Raw genomic sequence first — 26,429 nt, forward strand, 5'->3', positions numbered from 1 at the left:
CTCGGGTTCGCCAGCGCTCCGGCGGGGCCGCGCACTCGCCGCCGGCCGGGGCTGCGTGCGGCCGGGCGCGACCAACCCCCGGAGGGGAGGGGGGGATCTCGGCGTGCGCCGCCATATCCCAACTGTCCCCCGCAGAGCCGCACTCCCCCTCCACCCCCGCGCCGCGCTGCGCTGCTTTGCGCCGGGCCGTGACGTCACCCGCCGGGGGCGTGGCCACGTCGCTCCCAGGGTGCAGCGCACAAGTTGAGCCCCATCTTGGGCGAGAGGAGCCGCGGCCCTACCGCGCTCCGGGAGCTCCGGGGCCGGTGCAGCGCAGCGGGTCCGCCCGCCCGCGGCCGCTGAGCGCCGCTCCCCGGGNNCGGGTCCCGGGGAGGGGGGGGGGGCGGGGGGGGGGGGGTGGGACACGGGGCCGCCCGGGCCTCGCCCGGCCAGCGCGGGGCCCCTCGCGCGGGGCGGGCCGCGGGCCCGCTGCTGCGGCCCGCAGGAAGCCGCGGGGCGCTCGGAGCGGCGGCAGGGAGGAGAAGGAGGCCCGGCCGCGGGAAGAGGGCTGCGGATAGGGAGGAAGAGGAGGAGCCCCGCCGCCCCCCGCCCGCCGCAGGAAGCCGCCGGAGGATGTACGGTAGCGCCCGGGGCCCGGCCGGCACGCCGTGACAGCCCGCCCCAGCACCCCGCTCGCCTCGCCACGGCCGGCCGAGCCCCTTCCTGCGGAGGAAACATGTCCAAGATGCCGGCCAAGAAGAAGAGCTGCTTCCAGATCACCAGCGTGACCACGGCGCAGGTGGCCAGCAGCATTACCGAGGACACCGAGAGCCTGGATGACCCGGATGAGTCCCGCACCGAGGACGTGTCTTCTGAAATCTTTGATGTTTCCCGAGCCACCGACTACGGCCCCGAGGACGTCTGTGAGCGGAGCTCCTCCGAAGAGACTCTCAACAACGTGGGCGAGGCCGAAACTCCCAGCAGCGTCTCTCCCAATCTCGTTTTGGACGGGCAGCTGGCTGTGGCTGCTCCTGGGATGGCTGCAGGCCCCAACGGGGGGGCTGTGCCCAAAAGTTCGGCTGTGCCCCTGCCAGCTGTTGCTCCTGGCACAGCTGTGGCGGGGGGCAGCAGTGCTCAGGCTTCCCTGCCCTCCACAGGGCCTTCTGCACCCAGTGCCCCCGGGGCCATGTCTCAGACGGCGGCTGCTGCTTGCAGCTCACGCTTCAGGGTGATCAAGCTGGACCACGGTACTGGGGAGCCCTACAGGCGAGGCCGATGGACGTGTATGGAGTACTATGACCGGGACTCAGATGGTGGTGGTGTTCTGGGCAGGACTGGAGATTGCATTAGGCACAGCAGCACCTTCGAACAGGCTGCTCAAGAGAGGGACAGTGGCCTTGGTGCCACAGGAGGTTCTGTTGTGATCTCGGCTGTGCCAGCGTCAGCCCATGGCCCCGATTCTATAGCTGACAGCTCCCTGGCTGCTGTGTCACAGCTGCTTCAGACAGAGAAAATGAACCAGTCCTCTCTACAGCAACCTAATTTTGTCATTGGGCAACAGCAACAGCCCGTAGGTGGGGCCGTGCCTCAGAGTACTGCTCAGCCTGTGTTTTCTGGGGCTTCCGGAGCAAGTCAGCAAATGATAGTGCCGCAGCAACCACAGGTAAATCCACAGGGTGTTTCACAGGCTGGACCCAACGGGAAAGGCATGGCACCTCCAAATGTGACAGCAGGGCAGTCAGGCATTCCTGTGGCCCAGCAGCAGGTGCAGCAGGCAAACATACCAGTGACTCAACCTCAACAATTTGCTTATTCTCAGTCCCAGATTCCACCAGTGCATCTACTGCCGACGCAGCCTCCTGGGCAGGCTGAATACATGCAGCACATGACAATTATGCAGTCTCAAGGAGCTATTCAGCAGGCTGCTACAAGCTCTGCTCCAAGTACTGTGGCCTCCAGCCTTCCTGTGGGGCAGGTGACGGGCCAGAACCCCTCACCTGTGGGAGCGCCAGTGATGGGGGTGTCAGCGCAGCCCAGCGAAGCAGTCGGACAGGGGTCGGGGTTGTTGCAGAGTGGCCAGGCGCAAGCGAGTCAGCCTGCCCTCCCGCAGCCGGGAGGTGTGGTGCAGCCAGGCCTTGGACATACGGGGGTTGTGCAACAGAAATCTGTGACTCAGCATCCAATGGGGGGAAGCAGTCAAGTGTCGGGAATGCCCGGCGCTCCCCATGCTGTGGTCCCTGGAGTTCAGAGCGTGCCTGCGGTTGTGCCCGGTACAAGTGTGCCTAGTGTGTCCACCACCGCTTCTGCTGCTATGCCAAACGTCCCTGTTACGCTGGTCCAGTCCCAGCTGACGAGCCACCCTTCTGTCAGCAGAAGCACTGGCACGGTCCAGTCCCAGCACGTCGGACACTCGATGATGCAAGGTGCGCCCACCGCACCCGCCAGTCTGCCTCAGGCGAGCCTCGGACAGTTTCAGACCCAGGCCCAGTCCTTAGTGGGCCAGATTGATGATACTAGAAGAAAATCGGAGCCCCTACCTCAGCCACCACTTTCTCTTATAGCTGAAAATAAACCTCTTGTGAAGCCTCCCATTCCAGACACTCTAGCAAATCCTCTTCAGTTACCTGCAAGTACTCCAATGAACAGTCTTGCCAGCTCTGTTTTTGGCATATCCATTCCTGTTGATGGTGATGAAGACAGGTATGAATCATTTTATAATGCCATAAAAAAGAACTCTATTTTTAGGGGGGAAAAAAGTCAACTTTCAAGTTATTGCCAAGTGTTTTTTGTAAATTCGTATTTTCAGAAAGTCATGCTGAGGTTCACCTGGACTATATTTTTATTTTAAGAGCGCAAACCATAGCAAAGTATTTAGGCCAGTAGTGAATTCTACTTGTTTTTTGCAGGGTGTGAGTGCGATTACTTTTCTCACTAAATGGGGTACAAAGTATCCTGAAAGCTGCTTAATGCATGAATAACATTGCCTCTTCAAAATCAGAAGACTGAAAGCTGTCTTTCTGTAGCCTAGCCCGTGGCTCAGGATGTGAGAAGGGCTGTTCTCTCATTTTTCCAGAATGCATTATAAAGCACTTCATTGACAGCTGGGTAAAATAACGCTGTATTGCAGTGTTAAATCTGTGTGGTGGTATCTCAGGGATATTAACACAGACTCTTGGTTTGTACCCTGCCGTGGAGTTAACACGTCATAATATCAGTTAGTAAGGAAAGTACTTGCACTTGGATTTGTGTGCAAATCCATATGCAGGGAAAGCTCTGCAGAGAATGGTCCTTTGTGCTGAGAAAACAGACACTGCTTGGGCAAAGATGTGGACACGGTGGGAAGTACAACCTTACAGTGAGTTTTTTTTAATTGGAAAGTAATTTGGAACTATGACTTGTGACAGAGGAGTGTGGTGTGAGCAGACTCCTAAGAGGGCCTGAGCGAGGCAGTGGGTGTGTGGCTGCTGTTCCCGTGGACACGTCAGATACTCTGAAGGCCAAACCACTTGATTGACTTCTTTGAGGGAAAGAAGAATCAAGCAGTGTTTGAGCACTGAATTTAAGTCCCAGCATCTACTGTCAGAATTGCTGGAGTTTGGAGGAAGGGAATACATGTGTGTTACTTGTTTTTAAAAACAGGCATTAGGCCATTATGAGCGGATCTTGTGGTGAATGTCTCTGTAAGTCTTCCCTCACCTTGAGACAGCACCAGACATTAAGATAATGTAGTCAGTGTTGATTGGAGCATGTTTTAGTGAAGCAGCTGTGTCTGTGGAGCTGGGGTGCAGTGGATGGAGAGAGCACCTCAAAGTGGGTGTTTGGAGAGTTCAGGCTGCAGGTTTAATGCAGGCCTGTGCTCGCTGGAGTGTTGGCTGACACTGTCTGAGAAAGTAACTGCTGTGCTGTTCTGCAAGGAAAAGCTGTGGTTTGGAGACCTGTGCTGGTTTTGAATAAAGTGGTAAAGGACTGACTAGAAGTTTAAAATTTACTACACAGTTTGCCTACCTTAAGAGGACTGCTAATCTGGCTAAAAAACTGCCTTGTGCAAATAAGGTTCAATTTCAAGCTGGTGGGTTCTTTTCATAGCTCAGTGTTTTTTGAGAAGATGATTTGTCTGGTGTTTAATCATTCTGTTGACTCAGGAATCAGAAAGAAAGGAATGCATTTTGCATTTGTTTTCCATAGCTTCTAATACTTAATATAAATTATGGTAATGAACATGATTATCTGTGACAACTGAATAACTTCTGTGTAAAGATAGAGAAAAACTTATCCTGCTTTTTCAAATTAGGGGCATCTAACTTTGTGTGACACTCCAATGGGTCAGTTCTTGGTGCTCTTAACAGAACAGTGATTCTTAAAGTTAATTTTCTAGTTTAGTCTTTGAACTTGCCACGTTGCAGTGGTGCTTTACATGGTGTTCATGTCTAAAGAGACTCTTTGAGACGCTTTGAACTATGAGTAAGAAATGGCAATGGGGTCTGAATGCAGCGTGCTCTTTTTGGCAGGCCATGCTGTGGTGTTCAGTAGAGAAGCGAGTGTCTGGTTATCAGGGAAGGAGAGCCTGTGTGTCGTTTGTCAGCTTCTGCACTGGGTGATAAAACTGTGCCCTGTGCTGGGTTGTCAGAAAGCCAGGAGCACACATATGGTGTGAGTCTTTCCCAGAGGGAAGGTGATTCTGGTAAGCCATGAAAGCTCACCTTAAACCGACCTAGACCTCATACATAATGTAGGAGATGGATAGATAGATAGAGAGACAGTAGATCAAAGTTTATTCTTTGCTCCCCTCAAACAGTAGCCTGACTTCCACCAGCTTGAGACAGAGAAAGGTGAGACTGAAAACCTAGCAGCTTGTTAAGGCTGTTTTACCTCTTGGTTTTTATTTGCTTTACTCTCTGAGAAGGCTTTATTGTATAATAGTCTCCTGCTTGTCTGCTGTTCTGTTCTTGCTCCTGCTTTTTTCCTCTTTCCAGCCGTTTAAATTGTGCTGCCACTCCCATGGGCTTTGCCCAGCTGCCTTATCTACTGGAATCGGTGGTGAAATAGTTAATGAAGACCTTCAAGTGTCATTAATGGGCTGGGGGTTGACACTGATAAAGCTATTAAAGCACAAAGGGAGCTGATACATCATGAGTCATGGTTTATGCTGGCAGGTCCAGGAAGTTAGCTCACAGCTCAGTTCAGAGAGGTTACTTGGTGGTCATTGAAGCTATAAATCTGTGGAAAGCATTTTTCTCTTTGTCTTTCATACTATTAATGTGTAACATTTCCAGAAAGGGGGCTCAATGTGGAGGCAGGTATCTATGTTTCTTCTGGCACCTTCAGTTATACTTCAATATTTGCACGTACTTGAAGCTTCACAGACTTGTGTAGATCATTGTCCTGTAGTCATCTTCTAGAACAGTGACTCATCAAGGAGTACTGTATAGCTCTCAATACCCTGGATTTACCTGGAAAGTCACCATTCTGAATAGGAAGAGGAACTCTTTTAAAGGTAAAATAGTTAAGATGGAAATTCTTTGAAAGCAGCATGTCGTTAGTGCAGTAAACATGATGTAAAAAGTTGATCAGTTCATGTATTTCTGAAAAAAATTTTTTTTTATTACTCCTATCTTATAGTCTGCTGTTTCAAATCAAGCAGCATCTAAGGTTATTAGGGGTGGAGGTGATCTAGCCTGATATATAAAGAGAACAATGTTTATAGATTGCTTTCTTCCAAGCCATTGCCCAAAGACTTAATTTCCTGTTCCCATAGCCGAGTAGACTTTGACAGTAGTCTATGAAAACCTGTGGTTTCTTGCACTGATCTGATGAATAGCGAAGAATCAATTAATTGGAAAATCTTGTCTGGGGGCGAAGAAAGGGTGGATAGGTGGTCCAAAAGAATGAAAAAGAAAAAACCCTTCAGTGTGTCACTTCTTCCTTGAAAAGCAAAGCCAGTATTTCAGTTGGTGTGTCCAAATTGCTAAGCTTTTAAAAAGAAAAAAATTGTTGTGTGAAAGTTATGAAATATTTACGGCATAACACATTTTCCTTTTTAAATGTGGCTGCAAATAAACTGCAGCAGTATTAAAGGATGGAGGAACTAGTACTGATACTGAGGCAGATGTGGGTACTGCTGTCTCAAACAGGGAGCCTGAAAAATACTAATTGTGTAAAAACATTATTAGAACTAGTCTCAAAATTGCTCTGACTCTTCTTTTGTTGGACCTCAGCACTAGTACTAATTATTTTGAAGGGAAAGCAGTTAGAGCACCTGAGAGGATTTTGTTATCAGTGTGTGTCAGGTTCTCTGCTTGCCCTTATGCCCATGTATACACAAATTTGTAATTGACAAGCAGAATATTTCATCTGGCTTAATAACTTTATTTTGGCTCTTGGGGGAAAAGAAATATGTGGCTTCTGTTAAAAGAATGTTACTGAGAAAGCTTGTTCAAACCTCCTACATGTTTGGCAGACTTTGGGGCAAAATATTACTAGGGCTGTTGGAAAAGGAGCAGAGTATAGATCATTTTCCAGAGATAACTGACCGGCTTGAACTGTTCCGGCTGTATTCCAGGAACACTAATGAATGGCTGCAATTGTGAGCTGTCAGCTATGGCAGCTGAGCTGTTGAGAACCCGATTGTGCAGGGCTCTGCAGCGTGCTGTGAGCTCAGCTAAATCACCTATTTGTATGGAGCACTAACTGCTGGGAGACCTGTGCTGCTGAGACCAGGTTCATCATGTAAGGACAAAGCTGGGCATGGGATCACTTAGGTATTGCCCTAGATGCATATTTTATTGTGCTCCTAAAGAAAAAAGTAAGTTTTCTGCAAGTACCTACAGTACATGATACTTGAGTTGCATTAGTTCGCAGTGTTAGCCCTTTCTTCACCTTGCTCAAGAGCTTCGTAGAGGTTTGAGCTCTCCTACGGCTGCAGACTTGAGCTCTCCTGCTGAAGGCCTGTGTTTGTGAGTGTGTGTGGAAGCAGGTGGGAATGAAGCCTGGACAGTCCAGAGCCTGGAGAGCCTTTGGTTTAACAGACAGCTTGAAAACTGAGCTGGGACTTCTGGGGTGGCCTCTGCAGCTCATGGCAGCAAACGATGGTTAATGCAAAGAAACTCCAGTTGGTTGTGTTCACTGCTTGCTATACTTTCTATAACAAAAATTACCAAAGGTAACTGCAGCACTGCATGGGTTTCTGCATGGTAGAAAGCCTATTGTGCTGTGCAGTTAGAGTGGTGCAAGATAGCTAAACAAAACTGTGGCTACTTGTTTGACAGTACTGTTTCCCAGTTTAAACATTCAAATGCCTTTGTTAAGGAGGAGTCAATATATTCTTAAAATTAATGAGGTACAAGTGTTTCACATGAGAGAGTTCTTAAAAGGAGGAAATGGGGAAAGTAGCTGAAATAAATTCACAGTGATACTGTTCAGGTTGTTTCAAAGACTGAAGTGACCAGCCCTGACAGGAGAGGTTCCCTGTACCTCAGACTCCTGAGTGTTCTGATCAGCTGCTGGGGGTTAGTTTTTTCCTCATCTCCTATAGAAGATGTTCCATAGCTGATTTCTGAGTGCTGTCTGTATGACAGAAATAACAGCGTATGTTTTATGGAAGCTATTTTAAACTTCTTGTTTAAAGCTGAATATTGAAGTATTTGGATGTTTTGAAAAGGCAGGACTACCAAACTGCTCTCAGACATCAGAAGGGCTGAAAGTTCTCCGAGGCTGCATTTTTACAGGAGCTGCTGATAATTTTTATGACTTCAGGTGACACTATAGTAAAAAGGAGTTGCTCCCTGTTACTCTACTAGATATTTGAGTTATCCACCTGTTGCATGTTGAAGCTGTATATTAATTTTCCTGCTTAAAAGCTAGCAATTAGCAGTTTCTGTTGCTCAGGAGAAGTGCAAACCTTGTTTGTGCTTTAGGTGTCAGCAATGATTCCTTAAGAAACTTGTGTGAGACTCCTCCTGCTAAAGTAGCTCTGGATGGTTCTGTTCAGTAAATCTAGATTGTCAGGCACAGGTGTCTGCTTTTATTCCTATATTTGACAAAGTATAAAGATAGAAGTATTTATAGTAACTGCTAAAGCCACTGTCTTCTGAGAAGATTCTCCAGACATAGGAGGTCACTTGAAGTGCACAGTGAGGTTGTACTTTCATTCCTCTTGAAAATTACTCAGTCTTTAAACTTCACACTTCATAAACATGAATGTTGTATTAAGTGCCAGGAAATCTTTGCCTTTTGGGATAGTCTGTTTTCATTCAGGCAGGGCAGGTGAATTACTTGGCCACATGAAGGACAGCTATATGCTTGTCTTAATTTTCTTTGTCAAGCAAAGCAAAATTTGTCCAAGATGTGTCTATGTGTTCTCCCTTTGAAGCTTTGAAGGATGCATTTGGATTGTGAGAGCCTGCTTGAGTAGTTTTGTCAGTGCAGAGAGAAGGTAGAAATATCGATTGATGCCCTGGAGAGGTGTCAGCTGTCAGTGGCACTGGCAGCTGGCGCGTTTGTCTGGTACGCGCTGAAGGGTGCAAACTGGAGTGGGGGTCTGGGCACAGCAGGTGTGGCCTCAGCAGTGCCGAGGGGAGGGATCCCCTCCCTCCACCTGCTGGGCTTTGCCCTGTGCAGCCCAGGATAGCGCTCACCCCCTCTGCAGGGAGGGCACAGTCTGGGAGGGGATGAGCGTGGCACGGGTGTGAGCTTGCAGGGGAGGAGTGTAGATTAGATGGGAGACAGATACTGCTCTCAGTGAAGTGTCTGAAGATTTTGCGCCCATCTCAAGCAGATTTAATATCCAGTAGAGGATGGGGTGGTCAGAAATGAGGGTTAAAAAATGCTACTTGCTTCTCCACCAAGTTACTTTGGCTGTTTTTGTAGGGGTGTGGATGAGAGCTCCTGGGAATGTCTCTTACGTAGAACACTCTTTGGTGGGTGCAAGGCCTGTAAATACCTTGACCAACCCTACAAATGCATTTTTAAAAATACTTTTTCTGTAAAGCAAATGGTGAGCACTCACTGGCAGTACAGGCTGGCCTGAAACTTGAGTGGTAGAGACTTTGTAAATGGTGTGGGAAGGCAGACAGATTTATAATATACTGTGTAAAAAAAAGTGCCATACATGGCCTAGGATCTAATATCTTTTTTTAAAGTTGAATGTGTAATTTGAAACGTTTGCTCATACATGCATTCCTGACCATTATCACATGGGTAGGACAGGTGGGATTTGTCTGAGTATTCTTGAAGCTGTTTTATCCACTCATTATTTTCTCCCCACATATACTGGAATATTTTGTTGTCAAAAAAAACAAGAGCCGTTTGTATTTATAGATGACTGAAGTAGCTGAAAGTGTTGTCACTGCAACTTAGTGGGAGAAAAAAAATCTCATTTTAGTGTAGTTTTATTTGAGGATGAGTATTCAAGCCCTGTTCCACTACGCAGGGCCACTTTCACCAGAAATCACAGGCAGCTTTCCCTTCATCACTGTGTTTGAGAAAATCGGATTTGGTGGGCATCACAGGCAGCAGGAGCCTGGTCATCTTCAATAACATGTTCATACGTACAAATACATGCCTTTTCTTTACCAGCCATGTTGTATAAAAGTCAATACTTTTGAGGGGTTTTGCAGATTTTTGGATCTATAATGCAGTACTAGCAAATGTGGGTCTTTATGTTTCAGAACTGCTGAATTTATTATTTTGCTCCCTCCTGTATACCAGTGTATTAGGGTCTGCTGGGTAGGAGCACTCAGAGCTTGCTCTCTTGGATGAGGTAATTTGCAGGAGAATATAATGGCATAATGGTATTCTTTGGCAGGTATCAGTAGATTCTGAAGGGTTCCACTCCATGTGAAGTGGAGTTCACGGTGTTTGTTGAGACCATGGGTGTTATTTTCAATAAGACTTTGTTTGGTTTTGTTTTTTTTTTAAAACTTTTCTCAGTTCATTCAAATGTGGGTAATACTGATGAGTTTTTCCTATGGCTTTTCTTGAAAGCTACTTGACAGAGGCAAGAATCCCTGACTAGATCAGGCAGACTTTCTGCATTGCTGTTATCAGCTTGTAATCTATAAGTTTCGCTCTGAAAATGTGATCTGCTGTTGACTTTTTGCCTGGAAGCCAAGCTGTGCATCATGTGAGCTACTTTGTTCTGTATCCTCCCTCCAGGAACTGAAGGTTGATTATATCCAGTGAGAAGACAAATCATCAGTACAAAAAAATCTTACACTTGTTACATGTTTTGATTTAAGAACAGAAGCTCTCAGATTAGTCTTCACACAGTTTGTATGACGTAATTACAGTTCAGCCTGACTGACAGCCTTCACAGAAGAGCCGTGCTTCATTAGCAGATGGTGTGTTAATTACCGTGCCTGTGGCAGTGCTGTCTGGGACAGCAGGAGAGCCTTGGGTGGGACAGCAGTGCTCCGAGCCTGGATTTGGGAAGTGGGAAGGCAGCGTGCTGAGGATGGAAAGGGTCATCACTGGATCCTAGAAATCATAAAGCTGTTGTGATTACAGCTGTATGCAGCACTCCTGAGCCTTGGGGACCACTCTGTGGCACCCAAGAGAACTGGACTCCAGAGTTTTGAGCTGCAGCTTTTGAAATCAGGAATAAGATGGTGCTTAGAAGGTTGTTGTGTTCTTTCTGTGATTAGTATTAAATAGGCATACTGGAAATTCACTGTTTGAACTCTTAAGCAAAGCTCCTTCAGAATTAGTGTATGGTTATGACCCAGTACAGGTAATAATGAAACATTTATTATTTTTTGTATTATTTATTAAAATCACATTATTTTATAAAACAAGTAATAACCTTGGTAGGGTTTGGAAAATATTCCTCGTGTTGTTTTTAAATACTCAAGCTCACCCAGAGCAGGGGAAGGTTGATGCCAGTGTTTCAACAGAGCAGGCAAGGGATCAGTGAAACGCCTCTGCCAGACTTCATACTCTGTGTATTTGAGACAGTTGTCTGCAGTTCCTTCTCCTTAGAGACTTCTATTCACTGCAGGAAATTATTTGCCAAAATCTTCTTTTGAGAGCAAGGTGAAGAAGTATGGGCTACTGCTCTTGGTTTATCCAGTGAAGCAGTGTGCTTTCTCTATGCTATTACAATATTTTTGTTTTGTAGTAGCATGTGAAACCCCTTTAAGTCCATTGTGACATTTGAGAGCCACTGTCCCAAAAACTGTCATGTGGGTTGGTCATTGAGTCAGCCTTTCCTCTTTTCTGTAGCTAGAATGCACCTAAAACTGAATGTTAAAGCTCTGAATTCTAGCTGGTCTTCTAGAGTGTGTATAGCAAGTATAATGGCTTTAAGGAACTGCGTGAACAGAATATGCAATTAAACATATCACTTCAGAGCTTGAGATGTTATTTTTCTTAATTTTGCATTGACTCCCCACATTTAGTCCCTGTTAGTTTTCTCCTGCAGAGCTTTGTGCTCCAGTTACTGTTCTGTAGATTGAGTCTTATGAAAGAAAGCTAATTCAAAGTTGCATCTGCCTTAAATAGAAGGTGCTAAAAATAAAGTGAAACATCTTTTAAAAGGAGAAGGATAGAGAAGGAATTATGTTACTAGTGTAAACATAATCTCAAAATGCCATAAACTATGCTGCGAGTTTCTCGATAAACTGTGATCAGGTGATCATCAAATCCCTCATCCAGGTCTCAGATGAACCCTGCCAAATGTAATTTTGAGAGCAGCTGTAATCAGTGCCCATTGCAGTGCCCCAGTAAACAGCCTTTTGTTACCAACAAAAATGTCACACAAGGTGGCATTAAAAGCTCAACTCATTTTATGACATGGTCACATCTCCTGTGGCTTTCTGTACGAGATCTGTTAATTGTTCTCAGAAGGAATTATGGCTGAAGTGAGCTTCTGCAGAGGTCACCCGTGTGTGCTTGCTTCTGTCTGGGTTGTGAATATGTGCTTCTGTTCTTTGGTTTTCCTTAGAGGTGTTGAGCATGGATTGTCTGACCTGCTGTTCTCATGTTCTTCAAAGACAGGTGGTTAGGCCTTTTGAATGTTTTGCATCATTCCTATTCTCAGATGTAAAGAAAATAACTCAGTGAGGTTGAGAGAGAACTGTCTGAGGTGGTATTAATTTTTTATTGGGGAAAAAAGTACTATTTTACATATGTTCTTGTTGTTGCCCTCAATTTCTGAGGTTGGTCAGTAGTTTGAAGACTGACGCTTGTTCATGAACAATGATGTTACTATTTCTTTCAAAGGAAGTAGCTGGCAAAAAGGCATCTGTGCAGCAGCCGCTGTGTGTCGGGCTGATACCCAGTCCAAAGCCAGTGTCATTACTCGAACCAAAAGGCATTTATCTGTATACTTGACGATGTGCCAGCTTTCCCAGGCATGGTTTCTAGCAAACAGAGGCTTCAGGGATGAAGTTTGTATTTGGCATATTGTCCTGATGAATGGCAGTGGGAGGATACACTTCCAACTGTGATGTGAGACATGGGATGAGGTCTAGGCTTCCCTTTCGAAGGAACAGCTTGATGTCCTGGGCATTCAGAGGACTGAGTAAGTTCTCCTTCTTTAAACTTGGATCAAATTTTCTGTTGCATGAAAACTGTTCTTAAAAACAAGAGAGTGGGAGTGAGTTGTGAATATTGGCATTCATGAGCTTTTAAAGGACATAAATGCAGTATGTGTTGTAGGATTTGTTTAGAGAGACATAGAGGCATTTTTGGCCACTTGAGATACACTTTGAATGTTTAAGTGTACTAAGGTGGGAATGAACTTCAGCCCATGTACCCTTGGGGATACCTGGTCTCTCTCACCAGCGATGGAGGAAGAGAAGTTCTGGAGTACCTTCTGTGGAAGGTGCTTGCTGTTTCTCTGGGTCAGCACCTGGGACATTTTTGTCCTGTGTGGCTCTCAGTTCCTCTGTATCAGTCTGCCAAGGACTCAGACTGAGTCCTGACCTCAGACCTGGCAGTCTGCCAGGGAGGAGCCATAAGCAATCTGCTTTTCTGGTCCAGGCTGTCCCTGAATTCACTTGGGGCAGCGTCAGGAGGACTTGTGGGGCTCCAGCTGTGGTACAGCAGCAGCAGCTTGGGTTTAGTGCTCCTGTAAGCTGTTTTCTCAGTTGTTTCTGCAAACAGAAAGGCATTTTAGTCGCTCTCTAACCTTTCACTGTTTCTTATGGTTAAACTAGATGCTTCAGCAGTCTGAAACTCAGTCATATTAGTTCAGATCTGCGTGTGAGGCATCATTCATGATGCCTCTGTGGATTTGCTTTTCCTGTTTAGGTACACACACCCCCATTAATTATTTTAAAAATATATAGCTGTGGAGTAGAAAAGATTCTCTTACTTGTCTGAAGTAATGCAAAAGCAATTTCAACAGTAGGAGTTACAAATGAGAATCTAATAAGAAAAATTTTTCTGTATCTTTTCAGACGCTTGCTTAATACGCAAATACAGTACACAAATACACAAATACAGAGCATAGAGAGTATCAGTATAAAAATAGACTATATGGAATACATGCTGTGTGGTTATAGACCACTTTTTACACCTAACAGTAGCAACACAAGTAAATTTATCTTGGAAGCTAAATGACTTTCTATTTACAGCCTCATTCCGAGGAAGGCTCTGCACATGCTCCTGACAGCTGCATTAGAAAGAAGAGCCTGGACCATGCTTTCAGCAAAGGAGTGCTCTCTTGATCTGCAGATGCCAATTGTTTTCCACATGTGAAGTCCTATTACACAAATGTCCTTTAGCTATTGTGTTGCTCTTCCTGTAATTATTTGTTGAGTTGTGTGCAGTGCTTCTTAGGAAAATGTGGATGTTACCTACATAGGAGGATGGTGTTTATCAGTTTTGATCAAGCAACTTCTGTAACAGGTTTTAAGCTAAATTCCAGACTTGCATGAATTTTTTTTTTTTTAAGAGTACAGTGCTGAAGGTGGGAAAAGGAATGACAGACACTTTAAACTCAGACACTTCTGATCATTGCTGAGACACAAATACCAGTATCCTACCAAGATTTTTTGTGTACACCTGCCACGAGAATTGAATTACTTCTGATAGTGTTTTCCTATGGTGCTACTTCTGTGGTGTTGTTGTTTTACTTTATGTAATTTTTATTATGCAGTAATTGTATTTCAGTTGAAATAATTAAGTAACTTGAAGACAGTTGTTTTTAGAAATATTCTTGCCATAAACTTAGAAAAGGGATTGATCCCTGTGCTTCCAATGTGATATAAACTTCTTGTTTTAAAACAGATTCTAAAAGGAATTTGAACTCATGCTTGCATTTCTGAAGGTCTTTCAGGAAGACTGTTGCATTTGTCTCTAGGGCTGGCATAGCTCTGCCCACATGAGGATGAGAAGGGAGTTTTTCAGTTTCAGTATAACACTGCTGCAGCCAGCGGCAGCAGAGAACTGTGTGCTTCCAGTATCTAGTTTACAACAAACGTTCAGATGAGACTTTGGAGAAGTAAAATTGTCTAATTGCACTGTCAGTGTAGGTGCCATGGTGGGGCTGAGGCTGGAGGGCCAGGCTGCCTCAGGGCTCTGGCACTGGAATGTGGGCACAGTGTATGGTTTTCAGCAGGGGGACTGCTGAAACCGTACACAGGGCTACTGGCTGTGAGAGCTCTCTGGGAGTGAGTGCATGGCCAGGGGCCTCCACCAGCCCTTGCCCTCTTGCACCTCGGGAAGGGGGAAGGTGGCTGAGGGGTTCCATTTTCCATTTCTAGCTGGATCTGTTTTTCACGTGTAACTTGATCTGTCGTAGTTTGAATGTGGCATATTGAGCTCTGACTTCCAGGTCCCCTTGGAGGAATCATCTGTTTTGAGCATAAGGCAGGGGGTTAAGTAGGATGGAAACACTGGGTACTGTGTGCAGAGGTAGTCTGGGACATACCAAAAATGGGAAAGGTGTCTCTTGGGTTTAGGTGTGTTTGGCATTAGGGTGGTGGTCAGCTAAACTATACAGTGTTGACAGCAGGATGGGAGATGTCTTATTGTTGGCCTTACAGTCTCATCTTTGTACAGGAGCAGCTTGATATAGCCTGAAAATCCATAGGGCTGGAGAATTACTCTTTTGTTTTGGATTCTTGTGTCCTTAATGCAAACCCATAGAAACAGTAGGGCCTTTCAATCGTTAGTTTAACCTGTCTGGACAGCTAATTCACTTAGTAATGCAGGTTGAATTAAGAGAGTTGGTATTTTTATTACGTACCCATTTTCAATGTGTCTGTCTGATTCTTGGATCTCATAGGAATCCGTCAACTGCATTCTACCAAGCGTTCCATTTCAACAAGTTACACGAGTCAAAGACCACCTGGGATAGGTATGGATGCTTGAGTATGGAATGCATACATGCTGAGGTATGCATGAACTGCTTTGCTCTATGCAAGTTTCTCATTGTATTTGTTTGCACACAACTGCTGCCTGTGTTCAGAGCTCCATATTGGGCTTCTGCAGTTTGAAGAGGTGAAAGCGGTCATGGAAGTGAAGTGTTTGTTCTGAAACATGGAACTAAACTCTTAAAATACGACATGACTTTTTTTCTTCCTCCTTCCATTATGCATGTATCATACATGATGTGTAAGCTCAGAGTTTAATGCTAGTCAGCTCCTAGGTGACCTTCGTCTAAATGTTCACAGTTTCCTTTTCCAAAAGAGGAAACTTCTTTGGCATTGAGTCCTGTATCAGAAAACACATCGTGAAAATATTACGTTTAAACGCAATTTTGGCTAAGTTAAGATATTTATATCTTTAAACCAGGAAAAAAAGCTTTCTGGCTTACTTTCATTCTGCTCAAGTAAAGCTGGATGGGGAACATAGGTGAACTGTGACAAGGACAAAGTAAATCTCCAAAGTTAGCATTGAACTCATGGTGAGAAACTGCAGTGAAGTGCCACAGAGTCTTATCTGGCATGGATAGGACTTGAGAGAGGTGCATTACTAATTCATCAGTAGCTGCAAACTCTTTCTCTCCTGTGCTTTAATGATTTTGAGGGATTTTTTTTTTGTCAGCATTAAGTCAAAGTCCTGGTGATGGTGTGATTTAATGCCTTGTGCTGCTCTGGCTTGTCAAAACTTCTGCTTAACAAGCTGTGTAGAATGCAAATTTTGTTTGGCTGTTGAAGTATTGATAACCATTTCGTCACTGTCCTGGCTGTATTTGACTTGAAAGGCTTCTCAACTTGCACAGCTCAGCTGAATCCTTTAAAGTTTGCTTGGCAACAGTTTGTATAATGCACAGTGATGAAGGTTATAAGTAATGCTAAGTGTTCTGCTCTTTCTTTAAAAATTATTTTGTGTTGCTGGGGTGCTGGCATTAAGCTCAGTTTCAAAGCACATCTTCCTTTTTCAGCAGTAAGTTGGACGAATTTGTGTTTTTGCTTTAAGCTCTGGATGATGCCACTTCCCTGTATTTATGGAACAGAGTTGGTATTTAGGTTTCAAGGACTTTGTTATTTCACTGGAACGAACTTCAGGGCTTAGAATACACATCTGGTTTGTAGACCAAAAGGTCACTTTGTGGTCTAGCCTTTAGCTGTTTCTCTATTTTCATGCCTCAAAATAAGTCTTAAGATGAGGAAGCTAATTCAAAAAACCCTAAAATCAAGTAATGAATTAAGATGGAAGCTTCACAAATCTGATGTTTATGTACATAATGCCTGAAGCAAATGCTGGAAATGTGGGATATAAAATATTAAATTCAGATAGAAGAATGTAAATGGTTGCCTTTAAAATAACCTTGCATCTTTGCCAGTGAACTCTTTGTGGTAAAAACAAGCATTTGTGACAACATAGAATGCAATTCATCAGGATTGATGCATGTTTTAAACTTATAATCCATTCAAATTCCAAAGTCTTTGACAGGATTTTGCAGGTTTTGCATTTATACCCCAGTTATTGGATTTGAAGTTCACATTAGGCAGCTTTCCTTCACTGGATGACTGAAACTGAGAAGCTGTCAGCTATAAACTTGCAGTAAAAGCTGGTGGAGGGAAGGCCAGGGCCATCAGTGAGCAGTGCAGCTTCTGGTGGGAGCCCTCGCAGGATGGAGCTGGGCAGGACACAGCAGGGGCTGTAACAAGAACATGGTGTGGGGCTTCTTTTTGGCATCTCTGGTTGGGGAAAGAAAATGTGCTGCTGTGAAAACAATAAGCTTGTGTGACTTCCTTAGAATGCCTTTGTTTGCCCATCACAAAATGTAGGGTTGGTGCACTGCAGAGCACCAGGACCATGAGTCTTCTGGCAGCGAGCTCTTAATTACATTTTGCAGTTCTTTCAGAAGTACTTTGTGAACCTGAGGGGCTTGACTTAAGAGACTTTGGGATAAACAGAAAATCTTTCTGTGTAATTCTAGTATTTTTTCTAACAAATATGGATTATTCTCCTATGAGTAGCTGTCTCTGGGGACCTGCTGAAGTCAGCGGAGGGAGACACATGATACTGCAGTAGAGAACAAGAGATTGCTGAATTGCTCCAGTGAACAGAGGGGTGTTTTCATGCGCAGTGCTCGCATGGGTGTTGCTGAAGGCACAAGTGTCACCTGTTGGTCTTTTCAACTGGTGTGATTTAAGAAGGGGAATAAGAAGTGGCTTCTTGGCATATTCACATGAGGCTGGGTGATTGCTCTTCTGGGCCTGGCTTGTCTTTGCACAGTAAAGGTGCCATACCAGCTCTAGGTGGGTCTGCCTGAAGCACAGACATTATTGGTAATCTTGAATTTAAAGTAGTAGGATTTATGTTTCCATTGCATTTATGTGTGAAGCATTAAACCTTCACAATATAAATTAACTCATGAAGTGTGTGTGGGAACTCCTGAGGTGGTGAATTCACTGCCTCAGGTTGTCACACATTCTCACATGGCTTTGACAAAGAGCAATAATGGAAGTCTGCAATACTCACACAGATCCTCTTTCCAGGCTGGATAGGTGATTGGATTGCTTGGGATGCTATCATTATAAAATATCTTTATGGGATGGAGGCTAATTAAATAGACCTTAACTCTTTGAAGACTAGAAAAGATTTCTCTGGATAGGCTGACTAGCTCAACCAGTGGTAAGACAGTAGCTCATAAATGAGTAAACAATGAGGGGAAGGAATAAATGACCACAGGGCTGGAGCTCTGGCCTGCTCGGTGTGACAGCACTGCCCTGGGCACCTGCCAGCCCAGGCACATGGTAGTTAGTGGCTGTTATCAAGTGTTCCAGGCACAGCAGTGAGGTGATAAGAGCAGTGTGGCAGCACTGAGAGCAAAGAGTGGCCACTAGCAAGCAATGGGCTCTAGCAGACTCAGGCAGGCAAGCCCATGGCAAGCACAGGTGCTTCCAGGCAATAGCTGCACAGAAGGAACAGCTATCCATTCAATCTAGAACATCCCAGTCAAATGTGTCCTTACCTCAAACCCTTCCAAGCCCATGCTGGGTGCCAAAAAGGGCTGTCTTGCTTTAATCCTGCCAGCACTACGCCCCATGCAGCCACTCGCTCAGCTCCCCCTCCTCCCAGAATGGGAAAAGTGAGAGAACTTCTCAGTTGAGATAAAGACAATTTAACAGGTAAAGCAAAAGCCACTGAGATTTTTTTAAACCATCAAAATGAGATTTCTCTGACAGGAGTGGGTTTTGTCTACCTGGTGTTTAAGGTAGGAAAACATTGGGTTTACTGTCCGTGTCTGGGAATGACAAACTGTGCTTGGGGCATCTTTGATGTTTTTGCTGACTGTAAATTTTGCAGTATACCTTGTGGCCTTCAGTGTGAACTGGGTGTACCAATATAACATCTTTTTGGGTAGAGCCTTCATGGACATGACCTTAACTGGGAGCTCCAAGTCAAAATGAAGTGTGCTGTGTTCAGTGTATCTGCTTGATACTTCATGGGCTGCAGAAGCTCAGTGTGGGATGGGGGTTTAACTGTTAAAAACAAGTATTACATGCCAAATGCACCCCTTCATCTGCCCTATACTTGATGTGGATTTTTTTGCAGTTTTGACAATAACTGTCAGACTTCCGTAGCTCTTGGAGCAATCAGCAATTGGTCTTTTTTTACAAGAGCTAAATGGTGCCTTTCCTCTTCTAATTCCAGGATTTGCAAGTTGAGGCATTGGCTCTACAATGGATGGTGCACTCACAGAATGTGTCAGACTCTCTCTCCATTCAGTTATCCAAAAAGACTTGTTTAAGGGATATTTTGGGTTTCTTCCTGGCCTTTTCATAAGGAGTGGAATGTATTTATAAATGTCATTCTGCAGCCATGGGATAAAATATTTTTGTGCAAACTGGAATTTGTCAAGCATTTAGGATTTGAGAAAAATATACAAAATTTTAAGATTTGGCAGCACAGTTGGAGTTTCCCATGAGAGCAGCTGTCACTGGAGGGCTCTGCTCATGAATGTCCCACAGGAGCTGCTTGGTGTTGGGAGCACTGTCAGATGAATAAAGAACAAAATCATGTGGGAATTGTGCTACCATAACATCTAATTCCCATCTGCTTTTAGAAAGTGACATGAACTATAGTCAGCTGGTTTTATCCTGATGGCAAACTGGGGCACCCTGTGTCAGTGTGGAGCTTCTCCTGGGTGGGTGGGTGAGTAGGGGTCTGCGTGGTGCCAGCCTCTGCCTGCTGAAGTTGGGACCCAGGATGTGTACAGGGAGCAGAGCTGGAATCCAGACTCAGCATCTCAGTCTTAGCACAGCTGCTCTGGGGATGAGGGCAGCAAGAACATTACGAAGTTGTGTATAAAGCTGCCTAGAGCCTTCAGCACTGTTGGTGTCATGTCAGGTGTGGGGTGTGTGTGGTAAAGCAGTGGTTTCCCTGGCTCATTCCAGTCACACGGCAGGGAGGGACAGCTCCTACACCCAACAGGCAGAGGGGAGCTCAGAGCACAAGGTGCTCACAGGAAAGGTGCCTCTGCAGCACGTCACGCAGGTCAGCTCTTCGGGAGGCTGAGGGAAGGCTGCCTGTCTTTCTCATGGGACTGCTTGAATGCCTTAGAGTCACGTAGTGGGATTTGTTTTTTAAATAATCGCACTACAAAGTAGCTGAAACAGGACTAGAAGAACTAATTTCCAATCTCAAGTTTGACTAGATGGGTATTGACAGAAGTTGTACACTTGTGGTGCAGAGATGGGGAAGTAGATCCCACTGCCAAGTGTGCTGTTTGCTTTAATTGTCCTCGTGTTGTTACTTCTTCAGAGCTGCCTCATCTGACTTGTAGAGTGGTATCCATGAAGGACTGTGAGAGGACATGGATCTTGGATTTTGTGGTTCATGAACACAGATACTTCTGACAGAGTCAGATGAGTCTGATATATGTTAACTCAACATGGAAAGGCATACTTCCCTTGGCATGAGTTATAAATAGCTTTTATTCTGAGGAGTTTACCATAGATAGGTAGGAAAAGAGGCTTAGAAGACAGTAAGAGATTGGAACAATTTCCTTCTGAAATGCATATTCAGTGTTTTCGATGTGGGTTTCAAGATTGGTTCGGTAGAAATAGAGGCTGTTACTCCCCCGGTCTGCAAACCTGATGCCCTTAGTGCTGACAGTTCTGTGGGAGCCCTTAAAATTAACTTCTCTGACCAGTATCACTCTTCAGGAGCTAAGCCATGTTTCACATCTGTGACAAGTACTGCACATTGTAAACTCTTTGTAAAAAGCCTTAAGTGATTTTTTTCTTAACACTTGGATTTGGTGAGTTGCACAATTCCAGAGAGGCGAGTTTTCCAGCATGACTGCAACCCTTGCATTTTCCCCGTGCTAGCTGTACTAGACACTGCTGCACACTGCTGATAGCCATGTCCGTGGCTGGGAGTGTTATCAGCAGCTCTCACTGGTGGGCTGTCACAGCCCAGGAACTACTGTGTGTGTCAGAGCGGGCTGGGTGGGAAATGGGACCCCTGAGACCCGGGGTGGGAGGTGGCTGCTGCGGGCTGCAGCCCTGTGTGCTCTGGGGAGAGCCACACTCCTCTCTGAACAGAGAAACCAGAGTCTGGGGGGGAACAGGACACCCCTGGCCTGCCAAAATCCCAGCTCCAAAGCTGCGAGGGACTGGCTTGTGTGCCTGTGATGGGACTTGGAAACAGACCCTGGCTATTGAGGGCTGCATTTCCGTCACGCAGGATTCAGAGATCCCGGTTTGGGGTCCCGTTGGCACAGTAAGTAACATCCTCACAGTGCACTGAGGTGAGCTGGTGGATGTCCTGCACCAGTGTGCCTGTGGAACAAGCCTGGCCCTGGCTGTGACCCCCGGCTGTGTGTTGATCAGCTGTCAGACAGGATCCAGGGAGAGCTGACTGGGAGCCAGTGGCCGCAGGCTCGGGGCTCTGGTCATGCCTCGCCCTCCTGCTGGTTGCTGCCACAGGCTGCAGGGGCTGTGCTGCACCAGGAGCTCCTTACCTGGAGCCTGGACTCAAGTGAGTCCAGAGAACAGGTATTAAAACAGGATTTCTTCTTCATTGCTTTATAAAAACAGTTTGGGAGAAATAATGCTAGTGATAAGAATCCAATTAATATGCCATGAATTCTTGTTTCCCTCAGTGAAGCAAGCTGGTAAATGAGGCCAGGAATCAAAGCAGTTGATTGTGTTTATTCTAATGCATTTTTATGGTTATGGGTGTCATAAGCCCAGTATGAGAAGGTATAAACTGAAGGAGCAGTGTTTCTTGTGGGTCACAACTGTACTGGGCATCTGGGTGGGGTGAGGGGTGGGAGGGGCATGGGACAGCCCCCTGTCAGTGTATACTGGATTCTTGACTCTAAGAATCCAGTGATGCTTCAGTCTTCCAGTGACAGCATGATCCAGGAGTCCTGCGGGTGCACGCTTTTACCTGAGTGATACAATAACACTCACAGAGTTTTCTCATTGTATTTACAGTGCGTCTGGTGCAAGTGTTGTTGCCATTGACAACAAAATAGAACAGGCAATGGTAAGTAAAATATAAGTTATTTCTAATAGGATTAATGTGGTTCATTACTGAACATAAGTTTCCTGCTGTATTTTGTTTCTGTGAGTCTGTGATATCCCTACAGGTGGGTCAGACTGAGAGCATCAATTGAAAAAATGATTTTCTGTATCATCTATGAATGACCACACACCATTATTGCTTTTACTGTTGGCCCAGAAGTGTTTTTCAGTTAATTTTCTTACAAATTGCTGGGAACAAGATGAGTGAACTTGAAGGAGTGCTGAAAATAGAGTGCATATTTCAGTCTGTTACTCTAGCCAAGTTCATTGCTAATTTTTCTAAGGGTCAGGTATGCCATTCTTAACATGCTGCTCAGCTTCAGTTAGAGCTGTTGGATTTTTCTTCTGATGATGTAAAAGCTTTCTTGTTGATTTGATTCCCACACACCTCAGTGACTGGGGCTGTGTACCACGGATCCACACCCAGGTCACAGCATCAGAGCTGGTGCTTTCCTTCTGAGCAGCTGGGGCGTCATTCTTCTCCTTGGCTTCCACCTGACTGGAGTGACTGGAGTGCTGGAGACAAAGCTTTTCATATCAGGCCCCCTTATCAGGCTGTGTACCACGGATCCACACCCAGGTCACAGCATCAGAGCTGGTGCTTTCCTTCTGAGCAGCTGGGGCGTCATTCTTCTCCTTGGCTTCCACCTAACTGGAGTGCTGGAGACAAAGCTTTTCATATCAGGCCCTCTTCACATAAGGGCTGGGCTGTTTGTGCTCAAGGGCTGATTTATTCATAAATTTTTGGTGATGAGTGCTTTTTTCCCAGGCTTACTGCAGTGCAAGCAGTAACAGTAAGTTCTGGGGCTGGGGTGCAGGAAACTTGTTCTTTCCCGTGGTGCAACTGTCCACTTGTTGTTTGCAGGATCTAGTGAAAAGCCATTTGATGTATGCAGTGAGAGAAGAAGTGGAAGTTCTGAAGGAACAAATAAAAGAATTAGTTGAAAGAAACTCTTTACTTGAACGAGAAAATGCACTGTTGAAATCCCTTTCCAACAACGATCAGCTATCCCAGCTCTCAAGCCAGCAGGCCGCCCCCAGCAGCAGCTCGCAGGCGCAGCCGCCGCAGCCCAACGTCTCCTCGGCGTGAGCCGGCCCGTCCTGCGCCGCTGGCTCTGGGCCCCAGGGCGAGCAGCCTGCTTCTGTTGTGTGCTTGGCCTTTCAGTATTAGACAATCACCCTGGCGGAGCGGCCCCTGCCCGCGCCTCGCCTGCAGCCCGGGTCCTGTCCCGGGCTCCGGGAGGGAGCTCTGTCACAGCTTGGGTGGCTCTCCGAGGTTCCCCCTGCTCCTGGCTTGCTTTGAGCCTTGCTGTCTGGTAAGGAGCAACAATTCCTCTTCAGAGCCACTGTTCTTTTCATATAAGTAACATTTGCCTATGTTAGTTTCATTTATTTGTTTTATTTATTACAGGGCTGCTATTTTCATAATGTACATGAACAATGTCACAGAACTTTTGAATTTTTTTTTTTAATAAACGTCTGTATGGGTAAAATGATAGATGGGATTGCGTTAATAGATACAATGTCTAGGCAATAATTGAACAAAGAATCCTGGCATATTTCTAACACTAATGGCAATTGACCTTTGGTATTTATTTACGGTAGTAAAGATCCAGCTTGAATGTAAATTTTGTATAGAGTGTAAGTATGAAGACCATAGTGCATCTGTACAGGTAGTCACCAGTCCTTGTGATATAATAAATAAGTGATGGGCTATTTTGATGAAGAAAACTTTGCTCATTTCTGTTTCTACTTTTTAATAGAGAGAAGGGGGCCATGATTCCTCTGCTTTTTGACATTTCGTTTTTGGTTTGGTTTTTTGGGTGGGAATAAAAAGCTGTGAAATTGTTCAACCTACTTTGTAACCAAAGAAGCAAAGCTGTATAATTGAGTTGGTTGTTGGTTTTTTGTTTTGTTGTTTTGTTTGTTTTTTTTTTTTATTTTATAATGCACATTCTTTATGTATTTTTTATTTAGTGTTTTCTCATTCACAACTTTCTTTGCTGTCTCGCATGATCTGCATGACCTGTAATCTTTGAACCACTTCCGTACCTCATGTTTTTATCCAGCACTCTTAGTGTAATATGTACTAGTCTGTGAACAATGTCAATAAAGAGAAAGAACAGCTGGTGTTGGTGGAGCTAAGCTAGTGTGCTAGGCACTAGTTGTTAAAACAAATAAATGAAGTGAGCCATCTTTTGTTCATTTAAAATGGTGTTTTGAATTTCGTATGCAGAAAACGTTTTGTTACATTGCAGATTTAATGTATTTAATAAATGCAACATGCAGATTAAATGCAGTGTATACTGAGTATTTAAATTAAAAATGTACATTTCATAAATACAGTTTCAAAAAAGACCATCATTTGTGTAAACTAATGCAGTGTGTCAAATTGATGTACAAATATATATATATATTTTAACACATTTTCTGAAATTAAACCAGTTTTGTTGAATTTTTTGGCTGTAGGTGTTGTTGCAGTATAATTAAATTCCGTAGCTCTTTTCTGAAGAAAATGAAGAAATGCAGTGTCAGTGAGGCAGTAACACACCAGTGCCAGGGTTACCACTTCTCATGCAGCAGGCTGGTTTCTTCTCTTCTAGGAGAAGCATCTTCTGATGCTGTCGGTGGCTGCCTTAGGGGTTTGGGTTTGCACTGATCGCTCTAAATAAACATCTGGGCCTGCTGAGTCACTGCTGTGAATGTCTGCTTCAGCAGCAGCTCTCACTCTGCTCAGGTTTATGTCTAAGGTAAAACACAACAAACATTGGAAACTGCAGGTTTTGGTGTGTGCAGGCCTCAAAGAAGCGTCCGTGCCCTGGAAACCGAGAAGCATCTCCTCCTCCTGGTAAGCATCAGTTCAGCACAGTTCAAACAAACCCTGTGTTGTGTGCTTGTTAAAAAGTTCTTGCTAAAGTAACACCAAAATGATCTTTCCATTAGGTGTGGATTGGTGTTTTCTGCCTGCTGCACCCCTGTGCTGAGAGCACTGCTTGGGAGACTTTAGTGCACACAGATTAGAAAGCAAAGTATTCCAGTAGCTATGTGTGTTTCCTCTGCAGTGTGATCAGTGGTTCTCTCCAGCTGTACACTGAGGATGATGCTGGTGAAGTAAGAAAAAAAGGATAAATTGGGGATTTCTGGGAACAAGAGTCCCTCAGGTGAGTAGTTGATTAAAACTTCTCGGAGGATACTCTGTACCTGTCAGTTCACTTTTGAGTGGAACAGAGCAGAGACAACTTTGTGAACCTGCCTCGGGGTCACAGTTTTTGTGCTGGGAGCACAGGGAGCAGCTCTGCTCCCCTCGGAATGCCTGTTCCCGTGTGTGAGCTGTGGGGCAGTGATGGGCACATCCCTCACACCGGGGAGCTGCGGAGGCGCTTCCTCCGGAACCAAGAGGCATTTAGTGAATCTGAAAAAGGGGATGAAACAAAGATTGAACTGATCCTCTTAGAAAGCCTTTGCTTTGCTCTGCTCCTGTCAGGTTTGCTCTGGCGGTTTGTGTTTAGTTTTTGTGTAGAGATAAGCTGTATTCAGCTCTGGATAGCATCTCGGCTTGGGAGAGCCCTGTGAACTGGCAGAGTCTGGGAATGCTGCGGACTCTTCTCCAGGGGCTGCCTGAGGAAAAGGAGCAGTTCTCCCAGTGAGACCGCTGTGGTGTCAGTGGAGTGCGGCTGCCGCTGGCAGAGCCTCGGCGGCGAGCGGCCGGTGCTGCCAGCCCGGCTGGGCAGCGCTGCCGTGCCCCGGCCTTGTCCCGCCTGCCGCTGTCCCGGCACGCTGGGTCTGCCCGGGGAGCCGGCCGTGGGAGCTCTAACGCGTGTCCGTGACATCGCTCCATTGTTCCATGCAGCTTTGGTGTACAGAGAGGATGCGGCTGCTGCGCTCACGGCAGCGTGTGCTTTACAGCACGGCCCGGGAGCGGCTGCAGCCGCGGTGTCACAGAACCGTCGGAACGCAGTGAAGCTGGGCAGAGGTGGCTCCGAGTTAGGCCCGGTCTCAGACCGGACGTGACAGAAGATGCGGGGAAAAGCCACGGAAACAGTGGAGGATGCGGAGGAAATGCTTACTGAGGAGAGCTTCAAGGCCGCGGCCCTGGCTCAGAGGGGAGCGTGGGCAAGAGGCTGCACAGCAGTGAGGCGGCTCTGGAGCAGGTGCCAGGTGAGGTGAGCACGGAGCGGCACCGACCCTTTGTTTGTTCCCTTCCCCGGACCTTCCCCGGACCTTCCCCCGCCGCGGCGGGCCCGCCCGTGACGCAGCGGGACCTGCGGGGGCCGCGGGGCGGCGCTGTGGAGCGGGGCGGGGCTGTCCCCGCACCGCCCCCGCCCGGTCCCGTTCCCGTTCCTGTTCCCGTTCCCATTCCTGTTCCCGTTCTCATTCCCATTCCTGTTCCCGTTCTCGTTCCCATTCCTGTTCCCGTTCTCGTTCCCGGTCCCGTTCTCGTTCCCGCTCCCGGGCCGCCTCCGCAGCCCAGGATCCGCTGCCTCGGACCGGGTCCCCGTCGCTCGGGCCCTCGCC

The 26,429-nt window shown here is 46.0% G+C and overlaps 1 protein-coding gene across 3 annotated transcripts; it reads left to right on the forward strand.

Moving 5' to 3' along the window:
• The first annotated feature begins 384 nt into the window (after window positions 1–384).
• Window positions 385–24,369, forward strand: TSC22D2 (TSC22 domain family member 2). Of its 3 annotated transcripts, none has more exons than XM_041467705.1 (4): window positions 385–2,679; window positions 15,209–15,280; window positions 21,825–21,876; window positions 22,780–24,369. In XM_041467705.1, the coding sequence occupies exons 1-4, from the start codon at window positions 716–718 to the stop codon at window positions 23,002–23,004; spliced, it is 2,313 nt and encodes a 770-aa protein (XP_041323639.1). In that variant the 5' UTR covers window positions 385–715; the 3' UTR covers window positions 23,005–24,369. The 3 variants fall into 3 exon arrangements, with proteins under 3 accessions (XP_041323639.1, XP_041323642.1, XP_041323641.1); XM_041467708.1 differs by having other exon boundaries at window positions 15,209–15,317; window positions 22,780–22,917; XM_041467707.1 differs by lacking the exon at window positions 15,209–15,280.
• Window positions 24,370–26,429: the final 2,060 nt, after the last annotated feature.

This window comes from Pyrgilauda ruficollis, unplaced genomic scaffold (genome assembly GCF_017590135.1).
Source record: "Pyrgilauda ruficollis isolate IOZ18807 unplaced genomic scaffold, ASM1759013v1 scaffold21, whole genome shotgun sequence".
In the NCBI taxonomy this organism is placed as follows: domain Eukaryota; kingdom Metazoa; phylum Chordata; class Aves; order Passeriformes; family Passeridae; genus Pyrgilauda; species Pyrgilauda ruficollis.

Coding starts and splice junctions, on each gene's coding strand:
- TSC22D2 (XM_041467705.1), top strand. CDS start 716: ATGTCCAAGATGCCGGCCAAGAAGAAGAGCTGCTTCCAGATCACCAGC. Junction 15,281..21,824: donor TCAAAGACCACCTGGGATAG/GTATGGATGCTT, acceptor TTGTATTTACAG/TGCGTCTGGTGCAAGTGTTG. Junction 21,877..22,779: donor ACAAAATAGAACAGGCAATG/GTAAGTAAAATA, acceptor TGTTGTTTGCAG/GATCTAGTGAAAAGCCATTT.